The sequence below is a fragment of the Sinocyclocheilus rhinocerous genome, unplaced genomic scaffold (assembly GCF_001515625.1).
Source record: "Sinocyclocheilus rhinocerous isolate Xijiao unplaced genomic scaffold, SAMN03320098_v1.1 scaffold834, whole genome shotgun sequence".
Classification (NCBI taxonomy): domain Eukaryota; kingdom Metazoa; phylum Chordata; class Actinopteri; order Cypriniformes; family Cyprinidae; genus Sinocyclocheilus; species Sinocyclocheilus rhinocerous.
In genome coordinates, this window is record NW_015645089.1 from 1,748,311 (window position 1) to 1,768,416 (window position 20,106).

At 35.9% G+C, this 20,106-nt stretch overlaps 2 protein-coding genes and 1 long non-coding RNA gene across 3 annotated transcripts in view; 2 read left to right on the forward strand and 1 right to left on the reverse strand.

Moving 5' to 3' along the window:
- Positions 1-1,197: 1,197 nt before the first annotated feature.
- LOC107705781 (uncharacterized) lies at positions 1,198-1,846 on the reverse strand. The gene is made up of 4 exons (XR_001636099.1): positions 1,815-1,846; positions 1,425-1,508; positions 1,285-1,350; positions 1,198-1,208 (listed from the first exon to the last, which is right to left on the reverse strand). It is a non-coding gene; the product is annotated as an uncharacterized LOC107705781 (long non-coding RNA).
- Positions 1,847-2,350: 504 nt separating this feature from the next.
- LOC107705800 (peptidyl-prolyl cis-trans isomerase FKBP4-like) lies at positions 2,351-8,733 on the forward strand. The gene is made up of 10 exons (XM_016509257.1): positions 2,351-2,779; positions 3,835-3,979; positions 5,244-5,386; positions 5,492-5,612; positions 5,838-5,994; positions 6,082-6,172; positions 6,462-6,545; positions 6,645-6,830; positions 7,232-7,471; positions 7,588-8,733. Exons 1-10 carry the CDS (start codon positions 2,690-2,692, stop codon positions 7,681-7,683), a joined length of 1,353 nt encoding a protein of 450 aa, XP_016364743.1. The 5' UTR covers positions 2,351-2,689; the 3' UTR covers positions 7,684-8,733.
- A 3,117-nt stretch (positions 8,734-11,850) lies between these two features.
- Positions 11,851-20,106, forward strand: part of LOC107705801 (beta-1,4-N-acetylgalactosaminyltransferase 3-like) — a 24,204-nt gene continuing 15,948 nt past the window's right edge. The window contains exons 1-4 of the mRNA XM_016509258.1: positions 11,851-12,183; positions 17,624-17,679; positions 18,708-18,797; positions 19,547-19,642. Coding sequence (XP_016364744.1) covers positions 12,051-12,183; positions 17,624-17,679; positions 18,708-18,797; positions 19,547-19,642 — 375 coding nt within the window. The 5' untranslated portion in view covers positions 11,851-12,050. The remainder of the gene's footprint in view (positions 12,184-17,623; positions 17,680-18,707; positions 18,798-19,546; positions 19,643-20,106) is intronic.

The window sequence follows — 20,106 nt, forward strand, 5'->3', positions numbered from 1 at the left end:
CGATCGCGGCTGCGGTTAAATGCACTTGCATCTCCGAATACTTTTATATGAAATTGATGTAAATACAGTCAGTTATGTTTTCAGAGCAGGACAGAACATCTGATATCGAAATAGATCTGTGCATTAGTGTAAATGCAGCCCGTTAAAGCTGCCACTGAGATTAATGATCTCATCGATAATAATCAAATGGCAATAATGCGGAGGAAAAAAGAAAACCCCATAACTAGCCTATTGTCTGTAAACTTTCGGATACTTATATAAAAAGTTTTTAAAAGTAGTCTGTTTATATTATATAATAAAAAATGTATTACATTTTGCACAAATTAAATTTGATATAAAATTTATATGAAAATGTAGCCATGTGCAGTAATATTGAGAACTGAGAATGTGACGCATCATGATATTGAGTTGATAATGATAATCGTAATTAAACTGAATCGTGAAACCAGTGAAGATTCACACCCCTAGCTATTTTTAAGTTGGCAGTACTGACATACAGAGATTCCAACTATAAACAAAAAGCATACAAACTGCAATTTTGGTTAAAATGTAAAATTGTAAAGATGTATTTGCACAGCAGAAGAATTAGGAAAAAATTTATATATATAAATAATCGTGGAACACACAACACTAGTATACATTTATTTAACACATACTTATTTACATTTCAAATTTGCAAGTATCATACCTGTACATACAAAATTGTCTATATTATATTGTGTTTTTGCACATTGTCTATTTTTATATTATTCTTTTTATTATCTGTGTCCTGTCTTGTCACGGTCATTCTGTCGCACTGTGGAGCTTCGGTCACTAAAACAAATTCCTCGTATGTGTAAACATACCTGGCAATAAAGCTCATTCTGATTCTGATTCATATATCCCACCAAATCAGGGAGGGCTAATAACTGGCCACAAACTGTAGAGAAAGCTTTATCGCTTGTACAAGCAGTTTTATTACAGTTCACAGATACCAACTTTCACAAAATAATAAATATCCAAAACACTAAGACTGACCTCATTCAAGGAAAACAAGGAAAATGAATAAAACATTTGACACACCACAGGGCACAACTATCAGTGTGAAAATATACAACCACTAATTGAAATTCAAACCCCAATGCAGCACAGCAGTCACAGCACTCGAAAGGAAATACGGATCACCAGATTACCACAATAAAAATATAATAACAATAATCGTGCTAGTCCTGCAACACAAAAGCTTATTGTAAGTACCTTGAATTGAGCATTTTCATTAATAAATTCTTTAATCCAATCAAATACCTTTAAAATAACTGGATCTAAGAAAGAGGAATTTAAAACCAACCGGATGGTTCTCCTTTAAGAGACCTATAAAACAAACCTTTATGAAAACCACCATCTTCATAAATATTCATGAGAAAACACTTAATGATTCTTATTACCTCTGAACATAATTCACTCACACATCATTCATTAATTCTGAAGACTGTGTTGCCGGGCCAATCACCAGTAATACAAGCGGGGTTCTGAAACACAACAACAAAATAAAACCGCTTTTTTACCCCATGTAGTTTACTACCTTCCTCATAATAAATTAAATTCAAGGCATTAATGTTTGCCTACAAAACCACCACTGGCTCTGCACCCATTTACCTAAATTCATTACACATTTAATTAAATGAAGATTACCTAACAACACACAAATTATTCTAAACATGTGCAGCATAAAACAACTTGACATCAATGTCTTTGCTTAAACAGAAACAGCTCTCGTGATTTAAATAAATTCATCAAAAAAAATCACTATTAAAACACAGTTGAGCACAAATTACCTGATCTTACCGCACGCTTGTTTGTAACATCAATGGATGAATGAGATGAGAGAACGCTATTCTACTGTGCTTTATAGCACATGCAGAATTACGCTACCCCACGGACTTATGGGAAGCGTAGTCCCGAACTCATTCAGCACCCTGTTACATATACATGCTCTCTTTAAACACTGATAAATAAGAATCCTTTACTGTCAGTTTGTCTGGTATAGATTATAATTCCTATGCTTTGTTTTTGATGGCCATTAAAAAAAAACAGAATCTTTGAAAAGTCAAAAATAACTTTCAATATTTAACCTTATATAAATGTTTCTTTTCTCTAGCTTTTGGTTTTTATTTTATTGTTACTGCTTTTATTATATATGTCTTGTTTACTTGTATATATTTGTAGTTGTTGTTCTATTCTTGTTAAAAGTTCATGTACGTTGTTTGGCATGAATAACGATTTAAAAAAATGTGTAATCTGACTAGAAAAACATGTCTACCCATTTTTTTCGTTTTTGACTGTGGTTAAGAGTTTAGTGACGGTGCCTAAGGTTGCAGTCAGTTCTAGACGCTACCATCACCGTCCTCTCGCTCAGCTCTGGAAAGTTCGCTGAGTCGCGTCAGTTTCCAGCGGCGGGCCGAACGTTATATAAACGCCTCGCACAGCTCGTCTGCGGACTCAAAAACTACATTTAACAAGCACGAACCGTCAAATGCAAGCTGTGGATCACAAAATCCATTCCTAATAGCGATATTAATCCCATTTAGCCCTGCAGACGTCGAGTCTCCAGTGATTTCTGTAAAGGAAATATCTCGGAGAGACACTCTGTGAGGAGAGTGGATCTATTTTTCTGGGCTGTTTCGAAGGAAATATTTATATTAAATCAAAAATGACTGCAGAAGAGGTGGTGAATGAAGGCTGTAGCATCCCCATCGAGGGTGAAGACATCACCCCGAAGAAAGATGGAGGTGTTTTAAAGGTAAATACTGCAGTGCAATGAGCCGCATTGACTCCATGAAGGAGGTGTGACTGACTGAATGCATGTTAGAGACAATATTTCTCTCTGTTGGCTCACTTTACTGCAGCTGTATGCACTAAAATGTGAATAAATGCATCTCATTTGTTTAAACATTGCTAACACAGCCTGTTGCTAATTTTGCAGCATTGCTAGATCTTTCTAACCAGCTTGTTGAGCTTAAAGGGACAGTTCACCCACCAAAATGACCATTTTATCATAATTTACTTATTCGAATGTCCAACCAAACTTATTTGACTTAATTTTCTATGTGCAACACAGAATGAGATGGTAGGCAAAACATTTGCGGTTCTTAGCTTCGGTCTCCATTCACTTTCATTGCCTTTCATCTTGTCTTATACAACGAAAGCGAATGGTGACTGATATTGTCATTATGTCTAAAATTTCTTTTTGTGTTCCAGAGACAAACAAATAAAGTATTTTATGTTTGGAACAACATGAGGGCGAATAAATGTTGACAGAAATCTTATTTTTAAGTGAACTTTACTTTTAAGTGTGTTGCAATGTTGCATTTTTATTTGTGCAGATTAACCACGTGTAATGTCAAGTAAACATTAAAATGTCATCCTTTTTGTATGTATATACAAGTGCCACGTTTATGTAATTAAATGAGTGGCAGTTTAGAGAGTATGCACATGCAGGTCATCATGTAGTTTCTGGTAACTTTCAGGTTGGTGTTTTCAGATAGAAAGTGATTCAGACAGGAATTACTTGTTTGGGATAATTGAAGACTTTCAATGTAATGCATTTGAGCAATATTAATCCGAGTGAGCTGTAATTATAATGTGCAATAAGGCACACCTATGCAATTTCAAAGTAATTTACTATATACACACAGTTTAAATATAGGCCTATTTGTTGTTTTTAAGTAATGTATCATAAATGTAAGCATCAGGCATGAACATTTTTCTGTCTGCAGTCTTTGAAGATTGACAGATCACAGGTGTAATGCAGAGCGGCCTACAGATTGACGATTAATCTCTTTCTCTCTTCTACAGATGGTCAAGAAGGAGGGTACAGGCACTGAGTTGCCTATGACCGGTGATAAAGTATTCGTACACTATGATGGAACGCTGTTTGATGGCACGCAGTTTGACTCCAGCCGTGATCGAGGAGAGAAGTTCTCCTTTGAGCTGGGCAAAGGTGGGTGTTGTGAGAGTGAAGTGGATTGAATGTTTATCTACCCTCTCTGACATTTAAACAGGTTGTTGACGCTGTAATTTATATGGAAATAACACCTGTTATGATAAGTTAAAGTAGCGACTTAGTGCAAGTAGTGACAGATCATTTTTAATGATGACGTAATTTTGTAGGCTAACCTGGAAGTTATCATCACCCTGGTTCCCTTAATGGAAACCCAATTGGATTTTTACATTGGCTTTTGGATTATTGTGGAAAATAAGCACAGTGATCTTAAGAATTTTGAACCCTAAATACATTCGGCAGAAGTAAAAAGCTAAACATAGGCTATAAATACACACTGACACAGAAATACATTCTAATACAAACTACATCACAGTTTGAGCTAGAATAGTTTGCAAAAGCGCGATTATAAAAATGATGAGACCGTCCCCAACAACCTCTGTAGTCCAATTTTAAGACAAGTAAAAGCTTTATAAAAATCACAAGGGGGTAATACTGATACATTTTATGCCATATAATAAAACGTCAAAATATCTGTGTTAACCACAGACTGTATTTTAAGCATTTAACCAAAAATCCATTAAAAAAAACCCATTGATTTCGGGATGATGGAACCGGATGTTCTAAAATGCTAACTCGTTTATGGGCTTTGGCTTACAAAATATGTCTTTCATATTGTGTTGTACATTTGACTCAAACAAAAAAATCAAAAAAGATGGGTTTGGCAAGGATTTGGTTCTTGCATCGGTTGTTGATTGGATGGAGGCAGATCTGAATGTGAGCTTGCAGTTGATTGTAAGGAAGGGCTGGGGTTTAAGAACACCAAATGATTGGAGAAGTCAGTCATTTCACTGGAACATTGACATATTGATTAAAAATTATGAAGATGGGTTTGGCAAGGATTTGGTTCTTGCATCGGTTGTTGATTGGATGGAGGCAGATCTGAATGTGAGCTTGCAGTTGATTGTAAGGAAGGGCTGGGGTTTAAGAACACCAAATGATTGGAGAAGTCAGTCATTTCACTGGAACATTGACATATTGATTAAAAATTATGAGGTCAAAAAATGCATGCACAAATTGTTCACTGTATACATTTAGAAAATACGGTTCATTTCTATTTCATGCCAACTTTAAACCATCTTGAACTTAACCATGCACATTGTGGGAATTGCAGGGCATGATGCAGTTAGAAAATTCAGAATAGATAAAAATTGTCTAGCATGCAAGTCAACCATTTGAAACCATTATTTTCGCTTTCTCACAGGTCAGGTGATCAAAGCATGGGACATCGGTGTGGCCACGATGAAGATTGGCGAGATCTGCCAATTGATTTGCAAACCTGAGTATGCCTATGGAGCTGCTGGCAGCCCACCCAAAATCCCACCCAACGCTACACTTGTGTTCCAGGTGAGGTCCAGATGCATGCAAACAGGATATTCAGAATATTGAATTGTATAACTACAAAATTGTCAGGAGTTTGTGTATTGACGTGCCCATTTGTTTGTCTGGCAGGTGGAGTTGTTTGAGTTTCATGGGGAGGACATCACAGATGAAGAAGATGGTGGAATTATTCGCAGGATCATCACTAAGGGGGAGGGTTACACAAAGCCTAATGATAGTGCATCTGTGGAAGGTAAACCACTCTTCTTATTCCTACAACAATCAATAAATGAAGAGCAATTCATCTATGTCAGTCTGCAAGGGTCCACCGAATGAGTAAAGCAAATGTTATCAGAAGCGAATCTAATTTAAAGAAATAGTTGACCCAAAAATTGCTTTCTCCAGTGAACTATTCCTTCAATCGTTCAATCTTAGTGCACGCTTTGCAGTAGTTAATCGTTCTATTTCTTTGGGGTAGTGTGGTTGGAGGGCCGTCACGAGGAGCGTGTTTTCGATGAGCGTGAGCTGAAGTTTGAGGTGGGAGATGGACCGAGTTTGGCTCTGCCTCCAGGCGTGGAGAAAGCCCTGCAGGCTATGGAGCAGGGGGAAGAGGCGCTCTTCACCATCAAACCAAAGTAAACACACGTTTCCTACACCTGCACTCAGTATCTGTTGATGTCCATGTTTTTGTTCATTTATTTATGTGTGTGCATCAATCTCAGGTATGGCTTTGGAACTGATGGCAGCGACAAATTCAACATTCCACCTAATGCTACGTTGCAGTATAAAATCAAACTGAAAACATTTGAGAAGGTCAGTGTTTCCTCCTAAATAAAAGCAGTGCACAGCAGAATTCACTCCTGCATTACTCAGGAAAAAGCCAGTATATGGGATATTATGTTATTGAGGTTTATATTTTAGGGAACTTCTGTATGTAATATAACACAATAATGTGTTTGCTAATTAATGTAAAAAAAACAAAAAAAACAATCATGCTTTAAGATTAATTACAGCCTGTAAGTGGTAATTTAGGCAGTAATGTCTGTACACAGTCATTGTCATGAGCAGATATGAGTCCAAGATGCTGTGTTCTCTCACACAGGCCAAAGAATCCTGGGAGATGAACACGACTGAGAAACTAGAACAGAGTGCCATCGTCAAAGAGAAAGGAACTCAGTATTTTAAGGTTAGAGGAAATGTCATGCACACTGATGTGTATTCATACATCCCATTGTAATCTAATAGTACACTGTTTTAAGAATCAGAGTGTGTTTTGTGTGCACAGGAGGGGAAATACAAGCAGGCAGTTATACAGTACAAACGCATTGTGTCCTGGTTGGAGCATGAGTCCAACTTGCAGCCGGAGGATGAAGAGAAAGCCAAAGCGTTGCGATTGGCTGCTCATCTCAACCTAGCTATGTGCTGCCTAAAGCTGCAGGAACCAAACCCTGCCCTCGAGAACTGTGACAAGGTAGGAAATGAACAACATTTTTGATGCTTATGCATGGTCATGCTTACACAGTCATATTGAAGAGCTGCAAAAGTATGTTTTAAGATTTCTATTTGGCTTTTTATTCCAATTTTTTTTTTTTTTTTTGTGGTTGTTCATTTTTCATTTAAGTACTTTTTTTAAACTGAATATATTCTGTTTTAGTTACATTTCTAATTTTAGTTTACTTTTTTTCTAATGCTTGTGTGTATTTTTTCATCATTATCAAGTTAAAAAGCAAAAAATAATGCAGTTAGAGTTTCTCTTCATTGATATTCACTCTTGAATCCTAATTTGCTGGTCATATTAAAAAGAGACCTTCATTGCATTCTGCCAAATTTCTCCTGGTTTCTTTTTGTTTTCTGTATTTTTTGTGTGTAAAGGCACTGGAGCTGGACGCAAATAACGAGAAGGCTTTGTTTAGGCGAGGAGAGGCACTGGTTGTCATGAAGGAGTTTGACAGGGCGAGAGCAGACTTCCAGCGCGTCACTCAATTGTATCCAGCCAATAAGGCTGCGAAGAGCCAGATCGCGCTCTGCCAGAAACATATCAAAGAGCAACACGAGAAGGACAAACGCCTCTACGCCAACATGTTCCAGAAGTTTGCAGAGAGAGACGCCAAAGTAAGTGTCTAGCTCTTAGTCACTGCACAAAAGATTTACCCGCCAGATATCTGTTGTCTTCTATCTAATGTTGTTGGGGTTTTTTTTGTGTGTGTGTGTGTGTTTTTATTTTCTAGAAGGAGGCGGAGCAAGAAAAGGAGCAGGAAAAGAAACAGAACGGTAGTGCAATGGAATTAGATGAAAACGGAGCCCAGGAACAAACCGCAGCATAATAGCATGCTTGTGTGCGCGTTTGTATTATTTACTGTCTTTTGTGTTATGTTTTTTTTTTTTTGTACCTTCTATAATATCTGTCCCACTGAAGCGACTGTGTCTGTGCGAGTGAGGACGCGTACTTACTTTGGTTTCTAATCTAATATAGCAAGTGGTTTGCTTTTGTACTGTGGCCAGACCCTTGTGGCCTGGTGTGCACTCGCATATGATTGCACAAGTGTATGAATGTTTGTGTGTGCGATACTGTAAGGCAGCTAGTCGGCCTGGCCGTGTTCTCTCTGAGAGATGGTGGAAATAAAGCAGACTTGTTCTCAGTCTGTAGCCTGTACTGCAGCCTCTCGCGTCGGCCGCAAAACCAAAACCATCCTTAGAAACTCTTGAGTCGCACTGCTGTACAATAAAGCGCTTATCTGTCCTGTCACTAAACTTTACGTAAAGTGCATGGAAATGATTGCCAGGGCAAAAAGACTGTTTTGATTTCTTTGATTTGTAATCATTTGATTTGTTTATTTCCTTTAATAAGAACATCTTTTCACTGTTAAATTCTCTATGTCTAATGTATCACAACTGGAAGCATTTCCATAGTGAATCTCTGCTGAAGTCTTACAAGCATTTTAGAGGAGAAACCACGCACTTTTGGTGTGAAGAATCGTCTCGTTTCTGCTTCACTCGTTTTCTGTGCGCAGCCTTTTTGGTGAGCTCGTTCTACCGCAGATTATCATCAATATAGGGCTGAGATGTTGGCCATTTTAAAATGCAAGGCGAGAACTTGAACTTAGACCTACAGTCTGTCTTTTTGTTTTGCGGTTTTGTCGCTTGTATTTTCATCTTTTTGTGGACAAGATTCCCCATGATTTCTCCATGATCGCACGTGCACACTGTAATCAGATGGTGAATTGTCACGACAGAAGAGGCTCTGTGACCGAGCTCAAGCAGGACAGTAGTACTGTAGTGTGGTTTGTGTGGGTTAAAGCGAGACATGCAGATAGATTCTGTTCCCATGTCCTCGATGCGCCTCTGATGTTGACTAGAACAATAAAACAAATTCAAAATCCTCCTGCTGTAATGTCTGATTTGTAGCATTTAGTACAGTGTGAAAGTAGTACAAAATGTGTCTATCTCTCCAAAGATAAATTATAAGCCAGTGGAATCCATAAAAGGAAATAGATGCATTCGATGAACCAGTACTACTGCAGTCAGCTAAAATACAGAAACGATAGAAACAAAGCAAATTTCACAAATTACAATTATAAAAATAATTTCGAAGTAAAATGACTGAAATAGTATTTTCTTGTAAAACCTCCAATGATCTTTTTTTTTTTACAATTTAAAAAAAAAAATTCTTTTTTCAATTTCTTTCCTATTCCTGTTTTCTTAACTGTCATTTTTATTTAAGAACCATGGTGCTCATGGTCTTAGGCACCTGGAAAAATAAGATGGACTTTATTATAATAAATATACCTTTTTATAATTTAAATCAATTTTAAGTTAAAAAAATTGATTGAAAATTGCTAATAGTGAGTAAAAAATCATTTCAAAAACATTCCTGTAATCACAAATGACTGGGAAAAATAGTGTAAACCCTGAAGAGCATTACTGAAATTTCTGTAATTTAATTATTGTTTATTGTAATATATTATCACTCGTAGTTTCTGTACATGAAGTTTGAAACTGAGCAGCTTTGTCATTACAATTTCAGTAATATCCCTTCAAATACTGTGTTTGACAGTAGGGGGGAGCCTTGGACTCAAAGGTTGAGCACCACTGCATTAGGCCAACTTGTTTCGATAAGTTTGTCTATGAAACATTCACCAACTTACCATAATCATGCAAACAGCTGGCATTTGAGAAGGAAAAGACTAATGCAGAAATAACTGCACAACTGCTAAATCAGAAAATGTATTAGCCAAGTTGTACTTAACAGGGGCTTTGCCTTGACGGTTCTATAAAAGTGTAAACATGCCAAGCATGTGTGATATATAACAACATCTGCAGGGTGTGTTAGAGTGCATCTATAGTGAGAAGAATAAATATAATGTATATCCACTGTAAGCAGTAATAAAAATTTAAAAAAAAGTGAAAAACGGAAATAATGCATTGCTACACAACAAGCTTTTTTAGTAAAGTGCATTTTCATGGAACCTGTAAATTCGTGTTCACAGCGCCATCTGCTGGTGCTGTGCAACACCTCCACCTGAATGACATCTAGTTTCTAGATTATTCTTGACTCCGCAATTATCCTTTCTAGGAGGAATACAAGGATGCAGTTGTGTATAGGATACAAATTTAATCCATGTTAGACTAGTTTTGTTGATTAAAACATTTGAATGATAATTTTGAGCGAGTTCGTTTGAGTCATGTTTTGCCAACATTGACCAAATCAAACCAAATAGCCAGTAAAACCTGAAAACACCTACAACTGTAACAATCAGCCAGCAGTCCCCATAAGGAAATGGCTTAAATCACATACTAAACTCTCAAATCTCAAATGCACTAAGGTTTCTGTGAGGGTTGGGTTTAGGATTATCATAATCTGGAAACCACAATCAAAAGGAAAACAAAGAGTGTGTGTGTGTGTGTGTGTGTGTGTGTGCGTGTGTGTGTGTGTGTGTGTGGAGAGGACATCTAACCTCAGGTTGCTCCAAGGGGATTTTCACTATAATGAGTCCGTCTCTATTGATAAAAGCATCTGCTAAATGACAGCTTTTTACTTTATTACTCAACGTCATGATAGTAAACATTGTATGTTAAAACAAATACAGATAACATGCAAAATGAAAAATTTTTTGACTCACATATGTAAACTAGGGGTATAAAAAAACTCCCTTTTACTACATAAAAATAGCCCAGTAAATATGAGAAGGGTTAGATTACAATTACAAATATCTTAACTGAGGAGTATCAGTTTTAAATATACTTTATATGAAAAATATAGCATGCATTTTAAGGTTAAATAAAATGTTGTACTATTAACCTAAATCAAACTCCTATATTTTTATATTAATGAAAATGTACAGCTTCTCTAACCAAGGGTGATTTTATGTCACTGGCTTTGAAAGCTTGAGTTTTTCCCATGTCTGCCTGCAGTGTGTCACTTGGTAACACAATGATCACTGGGGACGGTAAAGTCCCCAGGCAGATATGTTTGTTTGTCAGTGATATATCTGCCAAGCACATCTCTGTTTTTTCTTTCATGTCTCATATTCAAATGTGTAGCTCATCCCACATCTACTGGAAATGCCACTGACACCGAAGACAATAAACCTGCATGCAAAACAACCTGCAGCAACAGTAGCAGGTCATACAGGTTTATCCAGATCAGCAGTGCTGCACAACACATCCAAACATATTACTTTGTCCTGTAAGGACTTTTAGGAGGCAATCCCAGTTTCTTGTGAATTAGCATTTAAAAAAAGAGAAGCAAATATTAAATATTGATAATAAATAGATAAAATAAGATGTATCTAAAATATTGATATGTTGATTTATTTATTAAATAAATACAAGTCCTTTCCTGATTTAGATTTTTATATTGTGCTTTCTCTCTGTAAAATATGTATTAAATATCGATTTAAATATTTAAAAACTTTTTATATTGTGCTAATCAGTGTTGGGGGTAACGCATTACAAGTAACGCGAGTTACGTAATCAGATAACTTTTTTCAAGTAACTAGTAAAGTAACGCATTACTTTTTAATTTACAAGAGAATATCTGAGTTAATAACATGTAATGTTATTAAATTTAAGGATAGCTGTTTTTAAATGTTCTTATTTTATTTTAAATGTTGTTTTTTATTTCCAAATATATATATAAGAAAATTAAAAAAAAACAATTATAATAAGTAAATGACAAAATAATAAAATATTACATCTCGACAAAGTACATCGTATTCTTTAACTAAACAAAGAAAAGGGCAGCAAAAGTTTACTGTCTTAACTAAGAGCTTTGAATTTGATAATAAATAGCCTAAATGACACAAAATAAAAAATAGCCTATTTCGACAAAATACATAGCATTCTTTAGCTAAACAAATGAAAAAGGCAGCAAACCGTCTTAAGAGCTTTGGAGCGGACTGAAGATGAAATAGCTTGGATATATATCTCGATATCTAGTAGCAGGCCTATTTACCTCTGTTGTACCTGTTCAGGAGCAGCGACGTCACGCAGGGGGCGTGGCCTGCTCAACCTGTGCGCGCTGATGTTTGAGGGACTCTAGCGGACGCTGAATCACAGCGAAGGAAATGTGAACCAGTGGGACGCGAGATCGAGTTTTTCCACCGGCTTTGAACCCGGGAAAGCGTGTGTCGATGATTCTTACAGCGGTTTGCAACTTCTGCGATCCACACGGAGCCTGAAGCACTTAAAGATGATGCCCAACTTCTTCCCGGTGCGGAAATTCAAGCGCAACGGCAGATATATTGTGTTTGGGGCGGTGCTGATGGTCGCGTTACTGGCGGCTTATCTGGAGTTCATGGCCATGAACGAGTGGAGCAGCCCTGGTGAGTGACATCTGATGCACTGTCACTTCATTACTGCTTGCTGATACATTCGTTATGCTAATGTTAACAAGTCAAATTATGGTGATGCTTTACAATAAGGGTCAATTTATTAACCTAAGTTAGTAGACTATGTATCAACAAAACAACATTTTGACAGCATTTATTGAACTAGTTCAGGGATTCCCAAACTTTCTGTCAGCCGAAACTATTTGTCCTAAAATCTTGACCTAAAGTTTTTGCATGTTTACGTTTTTCTGATGTCGGTTAATGGTCACATGACACGCAGGTAAACAAATAAAATATTGAATCTTTTTTAAATGTTTTAACAAATTTTGGACAACTAGTTCTAGGTTGTTAATGTTACAACAATAATTTTTCAACTTCCTACAGCTGAAATGAACTGATTTTAATTTATACAATTTGAACAATGTATTAATATTAATTAATTAATTACATTATATTAAATGCTGTAAAAGTATTGTTCGTGATTCCCAATGCATTAAATACCGTTAATGAATTTAACCTCATTGAAGATTATCAATATTACATTATTCATTCCATTCTATTGTCTTATTCTATTTCATTCTAGCAGTTTCATACATTCCACAAACTTCACTAAATTAATTATTATGTTTACTGGTAATTAAACCAATTTCTAGGATTCCAGTTTTACACGCTACCTATTTCTTATAATATTCCATTCTACTACCAAAATACATTCTATTTTTTGTAGATATATCCATTCTGTTTTCTAATTAGAGTTTTCATTTGACTTTCTTGTAATTACATTCTAAATAAATTCCATTTCTAACTGCATTTCAGATTTTACTCACTACATTCCACATCTATAATGTTTATTTGCAGTCCATACTAATTACATTCCAGTTTATTGGATATTCTGTTGTATCAAGAGTTTGAATGGGCAATGAGTATTCTTCTATGAAAGGCAGGGAGGGAGGAGCTGGAGCTGAAGTTTGGAGTTTACTGTAAGTTTGCTCTTAAAGGGGTCATATGATGCTTTTTTAAAGATCATTATTTTGTGTATTTGGTGTGAATAGTTCACTCAAAAATGACAAACTTCCTGAAAATGTACTCGCCCTCAGGCCATCCCAGATGTAGATGAGTTTGTTTCTTTATCGGAACAGATTTGAAAACATTTAGCATTACATCACTGGCTCGCCAATGGATCCTCTTCAGTGAATGGGTGCCGTCAGAATGAGAGTCCAAACAGTTGATAAAAACATCACAATAATCCACACCACTCCAGTACATCAGTTAACGTCTTGTGAAGTGAAAAGCTGCATGTTTGTAATAATTTGGGTGAACTATTAGTTTAAGAAGACTTTGTCATGGTGAATTGCTTTCATTATTATTACACACACAATGCAATATGATGTACAATACATCATGCAAACAGTACAGGACAATGCAATTTAATGCAATGACAGAATACATTGTGTTGCTGTGAACACGGATATGGTCAGTGTGCATGCAGACACAAGAACATCAGGCTGGTTGTTTCTGTCCTGCCAGTCTAGTTTCTTTACCCCAGCTAAAAATCAGGTTGTTTCCTTCCCATTCCCAGAGTGACTCACGATGTCTCCTCTGCTTTTCTATTATCTGCTGGCTCAGGGACCTTAAAAATTATAGCAGTTTTAATCGTGTTTTCTCATTGGCCCTGAATTGCAAAGTTTGCACAAAGAGAAGCTTATGTGATGGAGGAAACCTGAGAGATGTCAGGTGAACTCGGACCTGCAGAAGGGGTTTGTCATCTTGTTTGAGGTCAGTATCAGGTCAGAGGAGCAGCACCAATGTCACAGCACCTGGACATCAGCCTGCTAAAATTACATTTGAATAGTAAACTCACACTGCCCATGTGAGCGAAATCAGATTAAGAACAAAAGCTGTCCGGTTGAGCTTTGAGGAGGAAGCTTGAGTGTCATGAAGTTCCTTGTTCCTCCTGTATTTTTGAAAGAAATCCAGAGGGGAATGTTTGACCTGCACATGGCATTGACACGCTCTTGTGAGTCCGTTGGCCATGAATTCACATGCATGCCATTCCTCTTGTGAACCTGCATATATTTTGCATTCTGATTTACACAGTACTTTTTTTTTTTATCCTGGGTTAATGTTATTTGAATATTTATGAGGTTAATAACATCAACTGGACATGCACAATGCACAATATGAATGAACGCAAACCTTTCCTTCTATTTAATGTCATCACGTAAATCTATTGTTTAAACTGTTAACACATTAAGTTTTTTTCTCCAACTCTGAAAACTATGGAATAAAAAAAATTAAAAAGTTAATTGTGAATTTTAATCTCACAATTCTGACTGTTCTACTTGCAGTTCTAAATTTATATCTCATAATTCTGACTTTTTTCTAAGAATTGTAAGAAAAAAGTCAGAATAGTGAGATAAGTAAAAATCTCACAATTTTGTTTTTTGTCTCCACCACAAAATTGTGAGAAGAAAAGTCTAATTCGTGAGATATAATAGTTGTGAAAAAATTGCAGATTGTGAGTTTTTAAAAAAAAAAATATTCAGTGGTGGAAACAGGCTTTCGTACAATGCAATTATGAGATCACTGCAAAATATATCTAGTCAGCAATGTTTTTTTTTAAATTCCACAAATAATGCTGTAGATGAGATATACACAAACATTTTGAAAAATTTCAAACAGTATTTACTCAAAATGCACCAAAAAAAATTTTTTTTATTGATTATGCCAAAGCTGTTGGTAGAGTTTCCGTTTTGAAGCTAACATTTGTGGTCAGTCACACAAGTGGTTATCAGCTGAAATGACCAAATACGTATAGTGGCCAAACATTCACCTAAAAATGAAAATTCTGTCAATATTTACTCACCATCATGTTGCTCCAAACCTGTATGCATTTCTTTCTTTTGTGGAACGCAAAAGAAGATATTTTTAAGAATGTTGATGACCAAGTGGATTTGGGTCCCATTTACTCACAATGGAAGTTGATGGGACTTTGGTTCCCAACATTCTTCAAAATATCTTCTTTTGTGTTCCACAGAATAAAGAAATACATACAGGTTTGAAACAACATGATGGTGATTAAATAGAGACGGAATTAATTTTAATGCGTTTTATGTCTAAATTAGTACAATATCTTCAGGAGAAGATGCACCGTCAAATGTTTTTACAAATTCAGTTGTTTTGAGTGTTGAAAGCAAGCTACTGCATTCAGCTTTCATTTTCAAGGGCTGTGGTTAGTCATCCATGTGGCCTAACCTAAATTTTGTCTGTGTGTGTTGGTTTAATCCCACTGGGGTGTTAGTGTGAAGTGACGAACCCTTGTGACTGACCCTTGACCCTTGTTTTTTTTTTTGCACCAACCCTGGATTTTTAGATTATGCTGAAATTTCCTTGTTATTTTTTGTGGAGGATCATCTAAGAGCAGGTGCATGAAGCAGAAATGGAACGAGACTACAGTAATGCATGCCTCTCTTGCACTCTCTCCCATACTGCACTGGGCATGGGGGCTTCTACTTTCTTTTAAACAAACTCGTCATTCCTCCAGGGGATACCAGCGACCTCTCGGGAGGACAGTAAAAGAAAGGATTTGGAAAATGGAGAAAGGCAAAGAAGGGACTCTTCTTTAAACGCATTTGTTCTCACTCAAACACTAAGGAAAGTTCACACACCGCCCAGTGTGCAAATACACCTGAAGACACAGACCATAACAGCTGGCCACCCCGGCCCTCCCTGCAGTATGTGTTTAGTGGTGCTGGGGGTCAGGTGACCCTTTCTTCTGTAAGGTGCGGCGTCATTTCCTGTACTTCTTGTTGCTATAGCACCGATGTGCAAGGTTAAGTACACTTGGACTTCTCTGTACACACACACACACACACACACACACACACAAGGGAGTGTATGTGTTTTCTTCACCTTCTGATGAGCGTCTATACATTTGCTGTAAATGTTTGCAGAGACCTAATGTGCAAATTAACTATAACGTTTTTTATGTGTGTTTTGTGTGCATGCATCTTCTATTTGACGAGCTCGCAACATACACTTTGCCCCTCTTGAGCAGGATGTTTGTCAAAATAAATTCTTATTCTTCATAACTGGAAACCTTAGTGAAACTTGAACTACTGGTTTTTGCTCTTTTGCTGGTTTTTGAAAATGTGCATTCAAGACCCATACACGGATGTACAAATGATGAAACGTGAGTCTCTTTTTATTGTATTAGCAATCTGTGCTGTGTGTGTTCTTACAAAACGTCCCCTTGGGAAGTCCTCAAGGTATAATGGATCCTAAATAATGTTTTTTTATTCTTAAAACTGTTCGTTTATAGTCATTAGAATTAGCTTTTATGTTAGTGATGCACCAAAATAAATTTTTCATTGAGTTTTCATTTTACAGAAAACCTAAGTTGTACTTCTTATGTTCACTCATGTTTATTTCATGCTTTAACTTGTACTAAATACGAAGATATGATTGGTTCACACATACCGCTTGACCTGAGAAGGCCACAGTGATCTGTCATGCCACATTATAGAGCATCAAAACAACATTTATTGTCAGTAGTTAGTTTGCGATAAAATTGACATAATTTTTTTTTTTTCATTTTAAAAGTAACCGCATAAAGCTTATTGCGATTTGAGTAGCACTAATTAAACGTCACTTTTTCAGTCAACGATTTCAGCCCTCCAAAACTATTTGAATTTTTGGTTGCTAAAATTTAGGAACATCATAAACAATAGGTGTTTATAATACTTGTATGGTACACTCAGTACATGTGTTTAGCCATACATAGTAAACAAAATTGTCCTTAGAAGCTTTGTAAATCTGCCAAAACTGCTGCAGTGATAAAACACATTGATCAATAAGAATGATTTCCATTTAGAACTAGGATTAGTGTTAGTCTGTAGTAATCATAATTGACTTTATTAAAAACAATGTAAGTGTGCTATGTCCTAGCCTAGGCATGTAATGTACATGGACAGATTGCTCGTATGAAATATCAGCACCAGGAAATAGTTATGTTCTGTTTTGTATGGAGTTAAATAATGATTAAGGAAGCATGTTTGTGACACAGAAAAAAAAAGATAATGACCTGTTTTGCATTTCAGGAACTCTGTAAATTGTATTGCATTTTATAGATGGATCAACATGGACGCTGGACATAAGCTCTGTGTGATTACCTGTAATATGGAATACATATTTTTGATTTAATCTAATTAAGGATAACATTGAAAGTGTGATTGACAGTGTGTAAGTTAATGCTTTCCCTCCTGTTAAAGATGAATGTGAACATGGAGTCAGTTTCAGTCTATCTAGAGAAATACTAACCCATCAATGGCAATCTAATGTCACTGTCCTGGATCAAACACACACACACATGGTCGGTCAGGTGTAATTAATTAATTGGCAGCTTGACTAAATATTTACTCTTTTTCTCTTTCAGGTGTAACCGTCCGCAGTGAAAGCATCGCCTGGGCAAAAGCTGCTGCTCGACGTGCGGTAAAAACTCAGACTTTGACTCATTGTGTTTCATGTTTTAATTATGGAGACCAGTTATAATTGTAAAAAAATAAATTATTTTTTTAAAATTCAGTTTTGTATAAAACCATGACTCTTAGCAGCCAGAGGTAAATATATTGTGTCAAGAAAAAGATTTATCGTGCTGATATTTTGTCTGGTTCATTTCAAAAAGAAGGGTCAAGTTAAAGGAATAATTAATCCAGAAATGAAAATTTGCTGAAAATGTACTCATCCTCAGGCCATCCAAGATGTAAATGAGTTTGTTTCTTTATCAGAACAGATTTGGAGAAATGTAGCATTACATCACTTGCTCACCAATGGATGCTCTGCAGTGAATGGGTGCCGTCAGAATGAGAGTCCAAACAGCTGATAAAAACATCATAATAATCCACACCACTCCAGTCCATCAGTTAACAATCATGTGAAGTGAAAAGTTTCATGTTTGTAAAAAACAAATCCATTAAGACATTTTTAACTTTAAACCATCAGGCTAAAATATAAGTCCTCTATGAACACTATTGCTTTCTCCAGTGAAAAAGTCATCTCGTATGAATCAGGAGAGAAATATGCACAGATCAAGCACTGTGTTAATGTGAGAAGCTATAGAAGCAAGTGATGTAATACAAAATTTTTCTAAATCTGCTCCAATGAAGAAACGAACTCGTCTACATCTTGGATAATCTAAAGGTGAGTAAGCTTTCAGAAAATTTAAATACTTGAGTGAACTGTTCCTTTATGTACATAGCATTGTGGGATACGATATTCCATGCAACATCTTCTGGTTGTATACTGCAAATTCTGTCAAATGTAGTAGGTCATTCCAGTATTCCATGCATGCATACAATTTACATACAGTAGAAAATAAAATGTCAACACATCTATGATGCTCAAAAATGTTGTCTAGGTAGTTGCTGAGTGGATTTTGCAACACAAGCAAAATCAAAAATGCTGCTGGAAAGCAGATGCATGAACAACAATTCTGTGTGTGTTTTATGTGTGTGTCATAGGCTCACATCTCTGAAGATCACATCTCTGACGATAAACATGATAAAGACATCTGGACACCAAAAAACACTCAACAGACATGGAGGGTGGAGGTAATAATACGGCCACAATGATAGAAACATACATGGATGGTATTATCATAGTGTCCAAAAATATGGTATTAGCATGGTACATGTTTAATAAACATAGTATTTCCTTGGTATGTGCTCAAAAAACCAGCACCATGGTATTTTTGGTACTTTGTAATAGTTTGTAATATTTCTGTCACTCAGAGGGCTGTATGCATGATCTGTTGATGTGCATATGCTGTAAAGATGATGGTATTAATCCACATGAGTATGTCGCCCAAGGCTCTTTCTGTGTATCTTCAGCAAGAGTTTTGCCGTCTTGTTAAATTTAGCAAGACTCTGTGTGTCTCTGGTGTCACTGTATGAGCTGTACGTTTTTGTTCATTCTATATGTTTGTTGGTGATTTAAAAGAATATTTGGGCTACCAAATTATTTATGCACTATGGATAACATGAAGTTAGTGATTACAACAAACAAACAGTAATGTGCTTACAATGGAAGTCTATGGGGAAAGATACTCCAGTTATATGTAAATGAACGTAAATAGTACATTTAGACAGTAGCACATACAGACAATCACACTGTTTTACAATATTTTTATGTTTATTCCAGTGTTGTGTCTTACCCCATAGACTTCCATAGTAAGTGCATCAATGTTAACATGGTTTTTCCTTGTTTTTGCAGTCTGATGGATAAAATATCTTTTAATAATATAGACTATTAGAAAGTGAAAAAATTGTGTGTGTGTGTGTGTGTTGTATGTTTGCCGCAGTATAAAGGAATGGCGAATCTTCACATCTTTGAGGACTGGTGTGGCACGTCTATATCTCAACTACAGAAGAATCTACATTATCCACTATATCCTCATGTAGGTGTTATATCTGTATAGATGTCATATCTGTACCCAAATGTTTTAAATATTGATAATAATAATAATAATAATAAATGTTTCTTGAGCAGCCAATCAGCATATTAGAATGATTTCTGAAGGATCATGTGACACTGAAGACTGGAGTAATGATGCTGAAAATTCAGCTTTGATCACAGAAATAAATTACATTTTAAAATATATTCAAATAGAAAGCAGTTATTTTAAATAGTAAAAATATTTCACAATATTACTGCTTTTGCTGTATTTTGGATCAAATAAATGCAGGCTTGGTGAGCAGATATGAGCATATATACTGTGTGTATATATATATTTACTGTATATATACTGTGTGTGTGTGTATGTATATATATATATATATATATATATATATACAGTAATTATAATATAACATTTCTGTAATCTATATAACCTACCAGTCAACAGTTTTTGAACAGTAAGAT